This window comes from Trachemys scripta, chromosome 12 (genome assembly GCF_013100865.1).
Source record: "Trachemys scripta elegans isolate TJP31775 chromosome 12, CAS_Tse_1.0, whole genome shotgun sequence".
NCBI lineage: Eukaryota > Metazoa > Chordata > Testudines > Emydidae > Trachemys > Trachemys scripta.
Genome location: NC_048309.1, coordinates 26,256,616 through 26,276,280, shown reverse-complemented (window position 1 = coordinate 26,276,280; position 19,665 = coordinate 26,256,616). Strand labels below are relative to the sequence as shown.

Here is a 19,665-nt window from a genome sequence, read left to right as displayed (position 1 = left end):
CCCGCCCAACTTGGAGCCAGAGATTCCCACTGAAATGGAAACAGTCTTATTGTCTGGATAGTGTAGAGTCAAATGTGAATGTTTTTCTCCTTTACAACATCTAATCATAACACAGGGCATAGTTACCTTTCAGGAGCTGCGGGTGTTTGGTATGAACCAGGTTGGTGAGGTCCCCACCATCATCTAAAATCATGTTCAGTGGCTGCCCATCCTTGAAATAGAGGGTCTGCTCGATGCACCACAAGTATTCCTCGTCAGTCTCCCCTTTCCAGGCAAACACTACACCACAACAAACAGAAGGCGTAATTAGTCGGGTCTCTTTCACAAGCATGTGTGTCCATACTAGAGGGTATAAATCAGATCTCCATCAGCAGCACTCAGTACCAGAGCCAAATGGTACAGGCTGCCCTAGCAGTCAGGAGCAATCCAGCCTGGAGGCCATAATAAGAAATTACTGTGTTTGCAGCTGAAAACGGAAGCATCTCTTAGTGCGAGCAGGATAGAACTAGTTTTGCCTCAGGTTCCAGGCCACAATTATGGGACCTTGGTCAGAGCTTGCCAGACACTACTTAGCAAAAGCAGATATGACAGAAAAACAAAGCTGCAGAGACACTCCACCATTCCCCACCTTCTCCCGATTTCAGAGCCACTAACAGCTCCTGCTGCTTCCCAGGCATTTGTGCACTTGGCCTCATGCCTCACTAGGCACCCCAGGCATTCAGCTATTGCAGAGGCGCATCCAATAATGTTTACGTCTCCTGCCACAGGACATGTAATACATTGCAAACTCATGCGCTCTTCTTTGTTCAGTACAGGCAGGCAGTCCGTCTTGCTACCGCTCCTTCCGCAGATGCACTCAGCGAAGCCACATGTGAGGTGCCATGTATCTATACACCTTGGGGTCAGGTAGGCTCAATAGGCAAAGCACAAGCTAGAAAACCAAAAGAGGGACTTGAACCCACAAAGAAAGAAAATTCAAGGCAGAAGCCGAGCAGCGAGGCCAGCACACCATCCTTAATTCACTCTCTGGCAATGGGATTCAACTTCCTGAGCTGAAACTGGAGGAGGAGGGGCCCCATTTCAACCTTGGAGCCTCTGACCATGGCATGAGTGACATCATATGCCAGAAAACCGGACCTTGCCTTCTGATCGGAGTGCCTCCTGTCTGAATTGCTTAGCATACAAGGACAGGACAAATTAAAGAGAAGGACTAGACAGCTTTAAATTGCCTCAAACAAACAAAAATAATCCTATCTGAGGAGCCTGACCCTAAATGGCCCATGCAAGTTTCATGGTAACAGGCATTACAGCAGGAATGAAAGAGAATCCCTTCACAAAGAGAGGTAGAAAATGGATTTGGCCATTATTACAGCCTGGTCTCATGCCACGGAACTACTGGCATGCACAGCCATGAGATTGTACAATTTTTGGCTGACAACTAACTCCAGAATTCTGTGACTTCCCTGTCACTCACGCGAATGCCGCCATTACAAAAAACACAAATAAGTGAGAAGGACAGTCAACTGCTTTTGTTTAGTTCATTTCTCAGGTCTGGTTTCCACTACAGACCTGTATCGGCATAACTATGTCGCTCAGGGGTGTGAAAAATCCACATTCCTGAGTGACATAGTTATACTAACTTAACCCCCCATGTAGACAGCACTATGTCAGTGGGAGGGCTTCTCAGGGATGTGGATTAACTACACCAATGGAAGGGCTCTCTCCCATCAGTTTAGAGTCTTCATTAAAAGCACTTCAGTGGTGGTGCAGCTGTGCCGATGCAGTGTTTTAAGTGTAGACTCGCCCTCGTTCTCAGTTTGGGGATTTAAATCTGGCCCTTAAACATCATTTCCCCTGAGGACAAAGCAACCATAAGGGCAGATGATCAAACGTCCCCTGCAAGTTTTCAGCAAGCCTTTGCTGCAAGGTACCAACATATTCAGAGGATCTGAAAGACTTTATAAAGGTGACTATCACCCCCACTTTAGAGATAGGAAACAGGCACAGGGCGCTTACGTGACTTGTCTTACATGCTGCAGCAAGTCACTGGTGGAGCTGGGAAGAGACCCAGTAATCCTGCTTCCCACTGCTCTGCTCCAGCCATTAGAAAATGCTGCTCTGTTTGATCAACAGCACTGGCTGCATTGCCCTTTTCATCACCACCACAGTCTGTGTGAAGAGCTGCTGATAAATCACATTTCTGAAAAACACTGAACCGAAATGATTCTGCTTATATGGCACTTTCTCTTTTAATATTTTACTAGAGGCAATTGCATGAGTATAGGCTCCACGTTCCTCAAGAGCTCAGGTCCTGTTGCTTCTCCTCCTTAGCAAAGCCTTCATCAGCTGTCTGTGAGCCACAGTTACTTCAACAAGAACCCAGTGTGATCTCAACCAATTAGGTTCCCAGGTAGGAAATAAGCACCAGGAACGGATGAATGTTTAATGAGCGGCTTTCTTGTGCCATTGTTGGAGAAGAAACAGAGGCAGCCACTCCCAACAGGTCATTCAGTTTCTCACTGGACACCTGCATTAGGGTGGAGGACAATCCAACAGGCCAGGGGTGGGCAATAATTTTCACAGGGGGGCCTCTCCACTAATTTTGGTAAGTCGTCACAGGCCACACATTTCTATTATATTAATGGAGGGGGTGCAGGGCCTGGGAGGAAGTCTGGGTGCAGGAGGGAGCTCCAGGCTGGTGCAGAGTGTTGGGGTGCAGGAGAGGGTGAGGGGTGTGGGCTCTAGGAGGGAGTTTGGTGCAGGAGGGGACTGGGGCAGGGGATTGGGGTGGAGCAGGTGCGGGGTCTGGGAGGGAGTTTGGCTGCAGGAAGGGGTTCTGATCTGGGGCAGTGGGTTGGGGTGCAGGGGTGGTGCAAGGTGCAGGCTCTGGCAAGGAGGTGCTTACCACAGGTGCGCCCCTTCGGGGGGAGGGAGACAGCGGGTCTCTGTGCGCTGCCTGTGCCCACAAGCACCGCCCCCGCAGCTCCCATTGGACAGTTTCCAGCCAATGGGAGCTGTGAGTATGGTGCTGGGGGTGGGGGCAGCGCGTAGAGCCACCTCCCCCCCGCCAGGGGTGCACAGAAACATGCCAGCAGCATCCAGCCGCTTCTGGGAGCGGCATGGGGCCACAGTAGGCAGGCAGCCTCTGAGCACCCCGCTGCGCCATGGGACTTTTAGCGGCCCGGAGATTGCGAAGGGGCAGCCAAAGAGCCTGGCAGGCCGGACAGAAACGTTAGATGGGCCAGATCCAGCCTGTGGGCCATATTTTGCCCACCCCTGCAACAGGCCCTGCAAATCTGCAGACCACGTTTACAGACCATCGATCAGATGAGGATACAAATTTTGCATCCCTGCAGGGCTCTAAGTATCACTCAGAATGGTTCTCCACCAGCAATTATTTGGTCCTTACCCTTAGAGGGGATTGGGACCCTCAAGTGTCACTCAGTTCTGAGTTGAAAGGAACCCGGATACTTTGAGGGCAATATGGCTGAAACAGCCAACTTTGGCAGTTGATACCCCAAAGAAATTGCCCAGTTTCACATGGCTTCCAAATTAAACCATAACCTGGCCGCAGGCCCTGCCTGAAACATGACCCAGGTGAGAGCAAGTCTGAGGCTCTATTTCAAATTTGTAACAAAACTCACCTGAAGTGGGTTGCACTGAGCGATTTGCCAACAGGGTTTTAAACATAGAATTGCATGATCCCTGAAACCTACATTTCAATGCAAAGTGCCAACCGTGCTAGCTGGAAAATGCAACAACACTGGGAAACCCCTAACTACTCAGGGTAAATGGCAGCCACACCAAAAGGGACTGAAATAGGCAACAGAAAACTCCATATTTTCACATCAGCCAGCAACAAGACCAGGCATAGATGCAGACAGTACAAAAAACAACCAGGAAACTGGGATTGGCCTTATTGCCTCCTCTTTTTGTTATGCAAATGATCCCTCGCAAGGGTAGTGAGGTTCTGATGGAGCTTTTGTGCAGTGGATTCAAGCATTTGGAGTTATTGCATGCAAAACGCCTGAGATTGTAGCATCAACCGCTGCTCTTCCACGAAAGAAGAAAAGTAACTTAAAGCAGGGACAACTCCAAAGCCTGATAAGCCTTGGTCACACTAAGGTGTCTTCAGAGCACGTGTTTATATTGATACCATCGCTTTCAGCTTCTATCACCTTCCAACCTACAGTAGCATCAAAACAGCAGAGTTTAGCTGCTAAAGAACTTGGGGGATGGTAGTCTACAACACTGCAGGCATAGCTTTGGGCTCAACACATCTCAAATGCTGCCATTGCAGCCAGCCGGAAAGACCACTTCATTGAATATTTTGGGGCCAGCATGTTCCCTTTAGCCAGTTAGCCCTGGGTCTGCTGTAAAGCCCCAGACACCCCTCTCCATAAACACCATATGCAGCCTTCATTTTTATCATCTCTGACAGTTTAATCCCCTTAGGGTTTGTCTACACTGCAGCTGGGAGTGAGCCTCCCAGCCAGGGCCGGCTCCAGGCACCAGCTGAGCAAGCAGGTGCTTGGGGCGGCAGATGGTTGGAGGCGGCATTCTGCCCAATCCTAGGGCGGCATGGCCGCTTTTTTGTTTTTGTTTTTTTTGTTCTTGTTCTGCTCTGGCCGCCCTGTAGGGGGCGGCGGCACGGAGAACCAGAGCGCCTTGCAGGGCAGTCCTCTTCCTTCCCTCCCCACTGACCGGAGCAGAGCCCTCACGGCAGGCAGCGGTACAGCGGGAGGGGCTGCGTGGCAGCGCTCCTCCTGTAGCCCTGGCTGCCCCCTTCTCTCTCTCTCTCTCCCGCCCGCTCCCTTCCCCCCCCCCCCCCATCCCCCCTCCCCCCGGCCCCCAGGGTTTTTTTTTTTTTTTTCCTTGCTTGGGGCAGCCAAAAAGCCAGAGCCGGCCCTGCTCCCAGCCCAGATAGACAGGCTCACCTAAGCTCTGCTTGAGCTAGCACTAGCGAGTGGATGTTGCAGCTCTGGGTGGGCTTCAGAGCCCGACCTGCTGCCTGAGCCACAACGTCCGTGCTGCTATTTTTAGTGCACTAGCTTCAGCTGAGCTACCGGAGGTTGTCTACCCAAGCTTGCTCTCAGCTGCAGTACAGACAGCCTTAGTGAACAGAATTAAGAAAGCTGCTAACCTAGATCCTTTAGCTTGTATTGCGGCATCAGTCATTCTCAAGGTACATGGATTGCTGTCGGACACAACCCAGGTTGGATTAAACTCCCTGTGGTGTAACAGACACTGCTTCAGAGGGTTATTTCTATCCTGGAATTTATTCTTAGAGCTTGATTTGCACATGCTTTGATTAGCTAAAACAGGCAGCCTAAACCACTTAGAGTCAAATGAGACCACAGAGGACTTACCAGGAATACCGGCTTTAGCAATGGCAGCAGCAGCATGGTCCTGAGTGGAGAAAATGTTGCAGCTTGACCATTGTACCTGGAACATAACCCAAGAGTAGTTTTACTTATTGAGCAAACTCCCTAAATAACAGGCAAAATAAAAGCAGTCTTTGTTCTAGATCTAGGAGCTAAATGAAGAGGAGCTGGGAGCAGGAAGGAGAGTAAGTCAGCCCAAATTCTTGCCTCATTCAGAACATCTGCAGAGGTTACTGGAGAGACTAGGCACCTAACTAGGACCACTAGAAAAATCACTCAGGGTAGGAGAGCCTGGCTGTTTTAATGTAGGTTCCTTTTCTCAGTGATCAAAACCCACAATGCATCACATGATCAAACCTCACTACATGAGACAGATTCCGTTGGACACACATTCCACTTCATATACTAAGTTTAAATTGTGAATTTGGTAGGACCCTGAGGTGAAAAATGCATCACAGACAGTAAATCTGGCCTTCCCCATGAAATCTGAACTTTTGTGTATTTTTACCTTATACTATGCTACAGGGTGAAAGTATACAGAAGTACAGTGTTTCTCAAACTGGGGGTCCTCACCCAAAAGCGACTGCAAGGCTATTGTGTGTGGGGGAGGGTGGTCATGGTATTGCCACCCTTACTTCTGCACAGCCTTCAGAGCTGGGCAGCTGGAGAGTGGCAGCTGCTGGCTGGACGCCCAGCTCTCGGAAGGCAGTGCCACCACCAACAGCAATGCAGAAGTAAGGGTGGCATGGTATGGTGTATTGCCACCCTTACTTCTGTGTTGCTGCTGGTGGCGGTGCTGCTTTCAGAGTTGCGCATCCGGACAGCTGCTCTCCAGCCACCCAGCTACGAAGGCAGCGCAGAAGCAAGGGTGGCAATACGGTGACCCCCCTCTTTGGTCAAGGCTCCCAGTTTGAAAAATACTGACGTAAGGGCTTTACATGTTTATATTTTGCTGTTTTTACATACATATTCATGCTTTGTTACAACACTGTGAAATTGAAGATTTAAATATCTGAAAACATGATTTTCAAGATTTTTTTTTTAAATTCTATGACCAGGAAATTTACAAAAATGGACCGCAAGTTTGGGAGGGACCTAGTTATAGATGTTGACAGAATGCAGAATATGGCAGGGTACTAAAAGTTTAGGTAAAGTATAAAGTGGATACATCTGGAATAGATTTTCAAGGAGCGCCTGTTGTGTTGAGCACAAAACAAGGCACATGCAGAAACTTGGAATAGCCAGAAATGCAGCTGAAATGCCACATACAGTTGAAGAGTTCAGGCACCTAGAAGAGTACCATAAGGTAGCTGGATTGCACTGAACAGAGTGTTTGTGTGCTCATTTTAATGCACCAACCTATTCTAGAATCTCTTTTGCATAATTGAGACACACAAGTCATTGCTGAACGGGCTGTTTGCTTGTATTCTTACTGCCCTCCTAACAAGCACAGTGGCGGGTTTCTGCATGCTTATTCAAACTAATTAGCTCATTAAGGGAGGCAATCCTTCAATTCTTACACAGGTAGTCCCACTAAAGTCACTGGAATGACCCATGCAAGTAAAGGCTGCAGTATCAACCCTTAAGTGTCTCCATATTTGTGCCTACACAGCAGCTATCTGCCCTTGAAAACAAGCACTCAGATGCACATGTGTAGGTGGTATGCATGCACCACTTTTATGCATGTAATTGGAAGCATCTTGGAAAATTTGGCTCATTTGCTTTCATCCAAGAGTCAGTTCACACAGCCTCCTCCTCAATGTTTTTCTCTGAACTCACTCCAAATTTGTCAACATCTTCCTGGTAATGAGGGACCCACAACCCAAGCATGATATTCCAGGTGTCTCCACTGGGTATTATAACACTTGGAGGAAAACTCTTACAAATAGTCTACAGGTCACTTTCCAATTATGCAACCTGGAAAAAAAAAAAATCACAATACACTTCTCTGTTGGAGGTACTTGTATGGTCCCTGTTACCATGGCATCAGCTGCTCAGAATCGAGAATGTATCCTCAACACCCCATTGATGGAAGAGGAAGTGCTCTTATCTCCATTTTACAGATGGGGAAACTGAGGCACACAGAAACCAAGTGACCTGCTCAAGGTCAAACACAGAATTCAACCTAGGCTTCCAGAATCCCAGCCTAGCAGTGTAAACAATGGACTCTCCTTTCCTCCCCAACACTGTTGTGCCCGGTTTGAAAGCCAGAGGCTGCACTCAGATAGATTCAGAAACTTGTTTGCTGATCTTCAAGCGACATGGATTAGTTTTTAATGCAGATTCATCTGCTTTGGAGGCAGCCACTTGAGGTTCTGATAACAGTGCTGGGTGTCGTGGCTCAGAACCCTGATCTGACAGCGGTGGGGACATGATTGCTCTCATGCCAGAATGGGTTACTGCAACCACGAGCACCTCCTCCTGGCTGAAATGGGCACTGGCATTAGGATTCTACAGGAGAAAGGCAATGCTTCTGAAGGGAAACAGAAGATGCACCTCATCTGTTTGCAAATAGCAGCGTAGTCTCTTCAGAAGGGACTGCAGCTGTTTGCTAAGATTCCCTGGTGTAATTACATAAAACAAAACCAATATTCATGCCACCATGTTACCTAGAGGCACACTGAAGAGGAAACCCAAGATACTACTTTACCTCAGCACCCAGAGCCACCAGAGTATCTATCAGAACTGCGGTCTGCACAGTCATGTGAAGGCAGCCTGCGATACGCGCTCCTTTCAGTGGCTTCGATGCTGCGTACATCTCCCGCATCTTCATCAGCCCTGGCATCTCATTCTCCGCGATCCCGATGGCCTTGCGACCCCATTCTGCTAGGCTGATGTCAGCTGCAACAGAGGGATGACAGGTGGTTGGGTTGGGGCTCGAATGCATGAAACCACAGTATCCACTGACTTGCAGGTTGGCATTGGCTGCAACTGCTATGGAGCCATCAAGCGGGACATGAAGTAGCAGCTGAGAGAGAGAAGGCCCAGCCCCCCATTTAGCTCCTCAAGTCTTTGCATAGTGTTGTGTAGGTCTTAATGCAACGAAGCCTCTTCAGCGAAGTTTTAGAATCCACACTTTCAAATGTACCTAAAACCAAGCACTTAAGGCCCTTATCTATGCATGTAAATTAGAAGCGACCCAATTTTCAATATTACCAACCCTTTTCACTTACAAGCTTGCCTGTAAGCACTTGCATTCACAAATTTCAGCCTATGTATCTAAAACTGCGTGCGCAGATTTATTGTCAGAGCATAAAGATGTGTGTGTGTGTAAGAATACTTCATGCACGAGGCCTAATGAGTTGAAAAGGGCCCAGTTCCACATCCCTGGCGGCTGTTATGAACAACTTCCCCATCCAAGAAAAAATAATAATAAGATCAAGCCTAGGCAGGATTACTAGACCCTTTGATTCAAAAGGATCATTATCCAAGTCCTACAACGAAAAAAAATGAATAATTTACTCAACTGTGCAAAGAAATTTTATATTAGAGAGAACTCAGAAGTTAGGGCAGAAAAACTCATGACCCCAAGTCCATGGGGTAGAGAACAGGGCTCAAAAAACAGAGCTCTGGTGCCAATCTTGCCTATGGAGGCAATTCTCTCCATAATAAATCACTTCAACAGGTTATTCCTATGTGCCTGGCATTGTTGGTCTATACAGAGTGTCGCCTGCCACCTTGTTATCCAGTTACCTGGCTTTGTCAGGCTCTTAAGGAGCTCTTCACAACACTCCTTAGTTTCAAGTCTTGATTAACTTAAAGAATTTTGTGTCATCAGCAACTTGCCACTTCTTCCTCCTTCGGTTAGTTAATATACACAGATTCCTAGATTAAGGCCAGAAGGGACCATCGTGATCACCTAATCCAGAGGTTCTCTCAACAAATTTTTTGATGGCCTCAGAGTCCAGCCACCAACTCTTGCTGGTGGCCACATTGTCATTTTTTCCTAAAATACTTAACTTTAGGAAAAACAAATGAATATGCACATATTCACATCCAAATAACTGTAATTTATTTATGTAGGGTAGTTTTTTTGCAGATTCAATAATAAAAATAATGCTGTGAAAAGTGATCTTTGCTTGTTAATGTCACTTTTCACAGCACACTTAGTAGCTAGCTGAGAGTCTGTGATAAGTGATACAGTACTTGTATGTTTGTTAATATCACTTATCACAGCCTGCCAGCTAGCTACTAAGTGTGCTGTGAAAAGTGATACTTTCATGTTCCTTAATATCATTTTTCTCAGCAAGCCCCAGGACAAATTAAGCCCTGGATGGGGGGCGGGGAAGCAGCAGGGGCCAGTGCCTGCTACCGCATGGCTGGTGTCAGGAGGCCACATCGCTGGAGCCGGGGGTCAGCGCCTGCTACAGCGTGCTCAGAGCCCAAGGCCAGAGCCGGGCGGCTCAGGCCAGGGGTCAGCATCGGAGGCCAATTCCTGCCACTGGAGCTCGGTATTGGAGCCGGGGGCCAGCGCCCGCCACCACACAGCCTGAGCCAGGAGTCAGCACCCAAACCTCCTCGGCCAGACTCCTGAAGTCCCCCCCACTGGAGCCTGCTGCCAAACCACCCCAGGGCTGAAGCCCGAGCACCACTGCCCAATTCACCCAAGGTAGGTCAAGAACTCACCTTGCTCCTACAGCGTTGTACCCCACTCAGGAGCAACAGGGAGGGAGGAGGAGAGGCAGATGTTCTCCCTTCTCCCCTCACCCCCCCATCACAGCCCAGGAAGCGGTCATGGCCACATCTGAGAAACACTAACTACTCTGACTTCTTGTATTAACACAGGCCAGAGAGAATTTTACCCAATAATTCCTGAATTAAGTCCATAACTTGTATTTGTGCTAAAGCCTACACTGTATGTTGTGGACTTCTGGCTGTGACCATTACTGACTGCTTGGGAGTGGGGAAACGCCAGGGGGAATTGAGCCCAGGCGATTAATGCCAGTTAAGGGCCTGTTTTATGGGGACTCTGACCAGACAGTAAGAGCTCAAGGGAGATTTCTGAACAAGTGACAGATAATGAGAGACTGGCAGCTTGGCGGTCAGTCACCATCTTCTGGTTCTGTTTGTACAAGGTTTAGCCCATGATATGGGCTTGCAGGTGCTATGATAACACAAGTAACAGTTGATTTCAGTCAGGCTGAGACGCAAAACTGCTGACAGAAACAGCACTTTGGTTGGCTTCCACTAAACCACCACAGCAGGTTGGAAAGGCTGGTTTGTTCTTTTCATATTCGTAGATCCCAAAGCCAGAAGGGAGCATTGTGATCTGACATCCTATATAACACAGGCCAGAGAACTTACCCACACCATTCCTAGAGCCCATCTTTTAGAAAAATATCCAACCTGATTTTAAAATTACCAGTGATGGAAAATTTGCCACATTCTTTGGTAAATTGTTCCAATGGTTAATTACTTATTGTTAAAAATTTACACCTTATTTCCAGTCTCGATTTCTCTAGCTTGAAATTCCAGCCCATTATTAAATATTTGCTCCACAGGTAGCTACTTACAGACTGTAATCAAGTCACTCATTAACTTTCTATTTGTTAATCTAAATAGAATCCTAGGACTGGAAGGGACCTCACGAGGTCATCTAGTCCAGTTCCTTGCACTTATGGCATGACTAAGTATTATCTAGATCAGTGGTCTCCAACTTTTTTAGGTCCAAGATCACTTTTTGACCCTAAGGGCAACCCAGGATCTATGCCGCCCCTTCCCCGAGGCCCCATTGCTTCCCCAAAGCCGCGCCCCGCTCACTCCATCTCCCTTCCCCCCGTCACTTGCTCTCCCCCACCCTCCCTCACTTTCACCAGGCTGAAGTACGGGGTTGGGGTTCAGGAAGGGGTGCAAGCTCTGGGCTGGGGCCAAGGGGTTTGTAGTGTGGAAAGGGGCTCTGGGCTGAGTGTGGGGCAGGGGGTTGGGGTGCAGGAGGGTGTGAAGGGTGCAAGCTCTAGGAGGGAGTTTGAGTGCAGCAGGGCGCTCCGGGCTGGGGCAGAGTGTTGGGGTGCAAGAGGGAGTACAGGGTGCTGGCTCCGGGAGGAGGGTCAGGGCTGGGGCAGGGGTTGCAGTGCAGGAGGGAGTACAGGGTGCTGGCTCCGGGAGGAGGGTCAGGGCTGGGGCAGGGGTTGCAGTGCAGGAGGGAGTACAGGGTGCTGGCTCTGGGAGGAGGGTCAGGGCTGGGGCTTCAGGTACAAGAGGGGGTTCAGGTGCAGAAGGGGAAATGGGGGGCATATGGCTCCGCACGCTGCTCCTCTCTGCAAGCACCACCTCCGCAGCTCTCCCGGCCAATGGGAGCTGCGGGGGCGATGCTTGCAGGTAGGAGCAACACGTGGCGGGAGACCCCTGGCCCTCCACCCCGGTGCCATGCTGGACGCTTCCGGGAGTGGCATGGGGCTAGGGTAGGTGGGGAGTCTCTCTTAGTGGCAGCCATACAGCACCACTGGAGATCACGATCAACTGGGAGATCCTCTAGGATCGACCAGTTGATCACGATCAACCACTTGGTGACCACTGAGCTAGATCATCCCCAACAGGTGTTTGTCTGACCCGCTCTTAAAAATCTCCAATAATGGAGATTCCACAACCTCCATGGGGCACTTTATTCCAGTGCTTAACCATCCTGACAGTTAGGAAGCTTTTCCTAATGTCCAACCTAAACCTCTCTTGCTGCAATTTAAGCCAATTGCTTCTTGTCGTGTCCTCAGAGGTTATGGAGAACAATTTATCTCCCTCCTCATTGTAACAATCTTTTATATACCTGAAAACTGTTATGATGTCCCCTCTCTGTCTTCTCTTTTCCAGACTAAACAAACCCAGTTTTTTCAATCTTCCCTCACAGGTCATGCTTTCTAGACCTTTAATCATTTTTGTCAAGTATCAGAGGGGTAGCCGTGTTAGTCTGAATCTGTAAAAAGCAACAAAGGGTCCTGTGGCACCTTTGAGATTAACAGAAGTACTGGGAGCATAAGCTTTCGTGGGTAAGAACCTCACTTCTTCACGGTTTCCGGCCAATGGGAGCTGCAAGGGTGGCACTTGGGGCAGGGGCAGCTTGCAGCATGGATTCCCTGGGCTGCCCCTACACATAGGAGCCAGAGGGGGGCCATGCCGCTTCTTCTGGGAGCCATGCAGAGCAACCCCCGACCCTGCTCCCCAGCAGGTGCTCTAGGGCCGGATTAAAATGGCTGGCGGGCCATTGATTTCCCCACCCCTGCTCTAAAGCATTTGTAACCTCTCCCAAATAGATTGATCTCCTTGAGCCTATCATGGTACAGCATGTGTTCCAGTCCTTTAATCACTCTTGTGGCTCTTCTCTGATTTATCAACATCCTTCTTGAATTGTGGACACCAGAATTGGACACAGTATTTCAGCAACACCAGTACCAAATAATATACCTCAAGGTACTTAATTATTTTCTCACTCTTCCTGGTATTTAGATCATTTCCACTCCTTTGCCCATTTCTAAAAGATGCAAAAAAGTTAACACACACATCTCCTGCGGTGTAGCAACAATTGTTTTATAAAACTTCAATTCCAGTTCATAATGTTACATTCTGTCTTGTTACAACGGCCCCTTCACGTTCAACTGTGGATGCTTTACTTCATGTCCCATCCTAAACTGCTGCTGTCCTCCACCCCAGAGTGACCGCTGTGCAAAGCTGATAAAACAGTGTGCTGCATTTATTAAAGCCATCGGCCTCCTTCAGGACGAAAGGCACTTGGAACTTGTAGAGAACCTCATTCTTCACAGAGGAATGCCAAAGCCAGATCATTTCCCTAACGTTTGGCTCCAAGGCTGGGGGGGGTGTGTGTCAGGCATAGCTCTAACTGTACATGTTGGGAGCACAGCTGCTGCCATACTTCAGTTCCTTCCGAGCTACCACACAACCACCTTCCTCTCCTGCTGATTTCATGCAATCAGCGGTTCTAGAACAATTTGTATAGTGGGGCTGCTGAGAGCCATTGAAACAAAGAGTAAACCCAGTATATGATAGAAACCACTTTAAGTCAGGGGGTGCAGCAGCACCCCTAGTTCCAGCAATTCTGCATGCAATTCAGTACGTTATGGGCGCATCTCCTATCCCCGCTTTTTTTACCCTCCCCAGCTGTCCTGTCCCAGCCTCCCTCATGCAGCAGCCCGCCGCAGCTTCCCCAGGAAGCAAGCGAGACGCGCAAACAGAAACCCTCCAACGTGCCTAATAAAAGTCAGTCGCCTGTGTGGCCCGCGCGCGGCCAGGTGCACCCTGGGAACTGTAGTATTTTCGGGACCAGCCGGACACCAGGCAGCGCGGGGGAGAACTGCAAGTCCCACGAGCCGCCCGGCGCGGCAGGAGGCACGTGGAGCCTGCTCCGCTGCTCCACGCGGCTCGCTCTGAAGTCCGGCCACTGCTAGCCCACGGAGCGCGCGCGCTAATGTCTGTGAAAAGGCCCCACCCCACAGCTGCAGGGGGTCTGGGTGTGTGTGCAAAGCGAGGGGCCTCCCTTACCTGCCGGGAGCCAGAGGAGGGTGCAAAGCGAGAGGCCTCCTCTAGCTGCAAGAGGCTAATGGGGGGTTACAAAGTGAGGGGCCTCCCTTACCTGCCGGGAGCCAGAGGAGGGTGCAAAGCGAGAGGCCTCCTCTAGCTGCAAGAGACTAATGGGGGGGGTTACAAAGTGAGGGGCCTCCCCGGCTGCAAGCGGCCAATGGGGGGTGCAAAGCGAGGGGACTCACCTATCTGCCAGGGGCGAAAGGGGCGAGTGCAAAGTGAAGGGCTTCCCCCAGCTATAAGGGAGGGAGGTTCAAACGGAGGCGCCCTTTGCAGAGCTAACACCACGTTTCCCCCGGATGCAAGGAATTGACATGGGGGAGGCGGACACTGCTCTATCCCTTCCCTTGCCACCGAATCTCCGGTTTTCACAGCCCCGCGGGGCGCGGATCGGGCCTAGCGCAGGCTCAGGGAAACCCCCACTTACCAACTTTGTAAGGCAGCTTGTCTGACATGCTGGGGCTCCGGCTTTGCAGACAGCGAGCGCAGGGCAGGGCCTGGAGGGAGGAACAGGACAGGAGGAGGCGGTGGCGCCAACACCGGCTTTAAATAGACTCGCCTCCTGCTGCATATGCATGAGGCTGCCGATGCCCATGTAGGGCAGGGGGTGCCCGCCCCGCGCCCAGCCCGCTCAGGTTTTGTAACGGGGGGCGGTGCTGCTGTACAGACGTCAGGTGTCTCGTGTAACGGGGGGGACTAAAAGTCCCTGACTCCGCAATTGAGCGCTATGTGGCCGGACCCTGAAATCACTGGATCTCCACCCGGATGTATGGGCAGCGATTGAATTATCGGGGGGCCCTTACTACGTGTAGGGGTCGCCTCCCTTTCCTCTGGTGGCCCCCTTACTTGCCACTACTGTTTACATTAAAGCAACCCACTTGACAGGACTCGCCCAACACACACTTCCCCCCATAAGTTGAGCACTGTTGCCAAAATTGGCTCCCCTTGCAGGAGCGGGGGCCCTGGGGAGATAAGAATAAATTAAGCTCCTGCATAAGTGACTACAGGAGCAGGGCCTTACAGCCAGATTTTTAGTTCTATCTAGATTATATAATGCCTGCATCTGTAACGTTCACTCCATGCATCTGAAGAAGTGAGGTTTTTTTACCCACGAAAGCGTACGCCCAAATAAATCTGTTAGTCTTAAAGGTGCCACCGGACTCCTTGTTGTTTTAATTCTAGCTAGACAAATAAGGATGCAAAGAGTGGCCGGGGGGTAGGTTAGGTGCCTAACTCCTATTGAAATTGAAAACAAAAAACAAAAAAAACTGAAAAAACGTAGGCCATGAATGAATGTAGGTAGTTAGAGGATTAGGCAGCAACAGAGCAGGAGTTTTGGGTCTCACATTGATGCCTAAAAACAGGATTTAGGGGCCTAAAATCCTTTGTGGATTAACGCTCAAGGTACATATCCTGTATAGGTGCTTTTGAAAACCCCTAGGTACCTATCTGCATCTTTACACAGCAAAATACCTTTGCCAATCTGGCCCTTAGACTGTAAGTTTTTTAGGGCAGGGAACATGTCTGCTTCTATGTGCAGCACCTAATACAATACAGCCACGATCCTGATTGGGACCACTGTAATACAAATAATAATATTTAAAACTATTACAGATTATTAAGGTTGCAAAAGTCAACCATCCAAAAGTTGCGAAATGATAGACTAAAGGTCGTCCAGGTTGTTTTCATAGTCTTTCTTTGTAGGATCACATGCTGTTTTCTTCCCACAGGATCCTGTTTCCTTAATCACAAGATCACCTACCTATAAGGGCCAGGAATGATTATTAATTAAAAAACAAAGGGTTAAAAGGAAACACAGAATAACCATAAAACAAAGGAAAAAAACCCATGCATCATACACATAAAAATAGAAATACAATTAATTATTAATAATAATAGAGTAGGCAAAGGTTAAAAGGATTAAAGTACAAAATGCCTCCTCCAAATGAAACAGAGTTTAAGTTAAAATATTTTAAACAAAACAAACAGCCCAAAAGAGGCCATTTGATTAGTTCCTGGTCCTGCAAAGTTTATGTAACAAACTTTATGCCCTGTGAGCCATCCCATTTACATCAACTGGACTATTACACATATGCTTAACTTTATGCACTGTGAAGTCTCTACAGTATGAAGGCCTTCATTTACATGCCAATGTCAATTCAAAATTTAAAAATAGTAAAAAAATAATAATAAAAAAAAATAAACAAAATATTCAATCAAAATTGTGGGGCCAACAAGATGTCTGTGTCACTTTTAGGCTTTGCTTTGATATTGCGTACATTCCCCCACCATTCAGCTGTTTATATTGTCTAATTTTGGGTATGTTTACATAGAAAAAGGTGTGCACAGGTTAGCCTACCTGAGCTAGCTTCAATCCAGCAAGCACAGATAACAGCACAACATGAACTTCAGAGCAGCCTAGCGAGCCAAATACATACCTAGGGCCTGTTCCAGGCTTGTACTACTGAAGCCCCTGCTGTGCTGTCTTCACTGCTATTGTTACCCAACCTAGCTAAATCAAAGCTTGCTCACACACAGTTTTTGCTTTGCAGACATTTAGGGACTGATACTGCAGCCTTTATCAGAGTGGTCTCAATGAAGTCAGTTGAACCACTGCCATGAGCAGAGGCTATACAATTGAGTCTTTAAGCTCTGATCTCCATAGAGATTCATAGATTTTTAAGGCAGCGGGGGCCATTATATCATCTAGTCTGACCTCCTGCAGAACACAGGGAAAATCGTGCAAAGACCTATGCACATGCTTCAATTTTTATATATTTTTGTACATGTGCAGTCCCACTGAAGTCAACAGAATACTCACATACATAAAGCAGTGGTGTAGCCAGCATGGGATATTTGGGTGGGCCCCGACGCAGGGTGGGTGGGCAATTATGGGGGGGTGGGAGGGCAGGAGGGATGGGAGCCATGCCTCCTCCCACCCCCTGCATCAGGCCTTGTTGGGGGCGATGGATGGACCCTCTGGCCAGAGGCTCCCCAGAGCCCCAGATGCACACCCTGCTCCTGGAGGAGATGCTGCTCTCCAGCACGCATGGCTCACAGCTCCCTTCCAGTGCCCCACACAAGGGTCTGGTTCCCCCAGGCGGGGACCTACCTTTTTTGAAGATCTCCTTTACCACCGCCAGCCGGCTGCCCGCTCGCCCTCCTCCCAGGGGTGGATTAGCCACTAGGCCAACCCAGGACCCTGGAAAAATGGGCACTCCCGTCCCCCAACCCGGCGCTCCTGGCGAGGAGCGGGTTGTGAGCGTGGGGGTTTGCTCCACTCCACTCATCTCACCAGCGCTCCAGCTTACATAAAACAAAGTAAATGCAAAAATATTTGCAGGATCAGGTCATTAGATTGTAAGCTCTTGAGAACATGGGCTTTGTATGTCTATAAAGTACCTAGCATGCTATCAGTACTATATAAGGCCTTGTCTACACCAGGAGGTGTTTTGCTGGTATAATTATACTAGTATAGTTAACTGGCAAACCCTGCCTAGTGTGACACAGTTACACCAGTAAAACTGTGCTCATACCAATATACCTTACAGTGGTTCTCTGGGCAGGCATAAAATATACTAGTATAAGCACAGTTATGCTTGTATAACTATATCCACAGTAGCGGTTTTACCCCGATAGCTATGTCAGTTAAAAAAACAACACACCTAACCAACATAACTATACCAGTATAATACTTAAATGTATGCTAGGCCTAAGTAATACATAATACTATTATTATATAATTCCTACAGATCCAATGGGGTCAAGTGGCACAAACAAAACAAATCAGATTTGCTTTTTTCAGAAACTCCTGCCTCTGAGGAGAAAGAACAACAGCCACCTTCCCCATCTCTTGATTTTATTAGTATGTCTAACTAGCTGATCTATCACATTTATATCATACTAGTCACTGTGATGGATCACCCATGGATCAAAGTGTTCAATAGTAGTTAAAAAGCCAGAGACACCCCAAGAATACTATTCCGGCAAGTGGTGAAACTGCAGATTCGACAGTTGCTAATGGCTGATCTGAAGGCATGCAGATTAAGTCACTGGTCTGTTCTGAACTTTAGACTTGGTCGTAGGGTGACCAGACAGCAAGTGTGAAAAATCGGGACGGGGTGGGGGGTAATTGGAGCCTATATAAGAAAAAGACCCCAAAATCGGGACATCTGGTCACCCTACTTGGTCGTTACGTATTTTAATTGGCTAACCTATTATGAATGAGTGTGTTTGCAGAGGAGGTTCAGGGGACAGTCAGACCAGACCAGACCATTGGTCCTCCTAGCCTAGGTTCCTACATTCATTAATAGCCAATGCCTGCAGCTCTACAGGGGGACAAAATGCCCTGTAATGAACCAGGCCAATTAGGCAATACTGTGCATGTTTACATTGGCTTTGCTCTTTTTCCCCTTACCTTGCTCTGTGAAATGCGCTTTTCACAAGCATCAGAGGTAAAAAGCTGAGAGAATAGATTGCAACTAATATTTTATCTGATAGATTTTCTGTTCGTGAAATAGCTGCAAGCAGAGGATATTTCCTCAGATGTGTTCATTTTCAAAAGCTTTTGCCACATTATGTTGCTATTTTTTTATTTTTATTTTTTAAATTCTGTTAGTGGATCACAGTCAGTTCCCTATGAGAATTTTGGATTCAGTATTTGCTGTCAGAGCTGCAGTGGATACTGCACTGATTGGTCGTTTAAGTCATAGGGTTCAGTTTCAGTTCCCTGATTGGGTGAGCATGCCAGTACCTCTAGCACAAATCCTCTGAGACACACAAATCCCAGCCCTTGCTTCCCTCCTGCCCTAATGGAGAATAAACTGGTTTATATCTGTAGCAAATTAGAACATCCCTGTGCCGGCTCAGCTATACACAGGGATTCTGGAACAATTTTTATAGTGGGGGTGCTGAGAGCCATTAAACCAAACAGTAAACCCTGTATATAATGGAAACCACTTCAAGCCAGGGGGTGCTGCAGCATCCCCCGCACCCCAAGTTCCAGCACCTATGGCTATACAGGCTAGCAAAAAGGGAGCAGAGCCAAGGCTGTGACAATTCCCCATCCACTCCCTGCCTACCTACTCTTGGAGTGGGACAAATAGCAGCACACAGCATCTACTTCTGTATGCCTGGATCCAAGGTCTGGTAGCCTGTGCAGGGGCATAAGAGACTCTCCCTTATGTATGGGCACATAACTGTAAACTTCATAGTCCACATACGTCTAGGATTGGCCTCACAAGTCTTCTAGCCCACAACCCCCACAGCAAATATCCAGAGTCAGTCAGTCAATTATTGTTTAACAAGTTTCAGAGTAACAGCCGTGTTAGTCTGTATCCGCAAAAAGAAGAACAGGAGTACTTGTGGCACCTTAGAGACTAACAAATTTATTAGAGCATAAGCTTTCGTGGACTACAGCCCACTTCTTTGGATGCATATAGAATGGAACATATATTGAGGAGATATATATACACACATACAGAGAGCATAAACAGGTGGGAGTTGTCTTACCAACTCTGAGAGGCCAATTAATTAAGAGAAAAAAAACTTTTGAAGTGATAATCAAGCTAGCCCAGTACAGACAGTTTGATAATAAGTGTGAGAATACTTACAAGGGGAGATAGAGTCAATGTTTGTAATGGCTTAGCCATTCCCAGTCCTTATTCAAACCGGAGTTGATTGTGTCTAGTTTGCATATCAATTCTAGCTCAGCAGTCTCTCTTTGGAGTCTGTTTTTGAAGTTTTTCTGTTGTAA

At 48.1% G+C, this 19,665-nt stretch overlaps 2 protein-coding genes across 2 annotated transcripts in view; one reads left to right on the top strand and one right to left on the bottom strand.

Moving 5' to 3' along the window:
* Positions 1-14,492, bottom strand: part of AHCY (adenosylhomocysteinase) — a 59,158-nt gene extending 44,666 nt beyond the window's left edge. The window contains exons 1-4 of the mRNA XM_034787315.1: positions 14,338-14,492; positions 8,035-8,225; positions 5,370-5,445; positions 127-279 (exon numbers count right to left, since the gene is read on the bottom strand). Coding sequence (XP_034643206.1) covers positions 127-279; positions 5,370-5,445; positions 8,035-8,225; positions 14,338-14,365 — 448 coding nt within the window. The 5' untranslated portion in view covers positions 14,366-14,492. The remainder of the gene's footprint in view (positions 1-126; positions 280-5,369; positions 5,446-8,034; positions 8,226-14,337) is intronic.
* ITCH (itchy E3 ubiquitin protein ligase) overlaps positions 9,738-19,665 on the top strand; it is a 128,976-nt gene continuing 119,048 nt past the window's right edge. The window contains exon 1 of the mRNA XM_034787312.1: positions 9,738-9,993. The gene's annotated coding sequence lies outside the window, so the exon portion shown is untranslated. The remainder of the gene's footprint in view (positions 9,994-19,665) is intronic.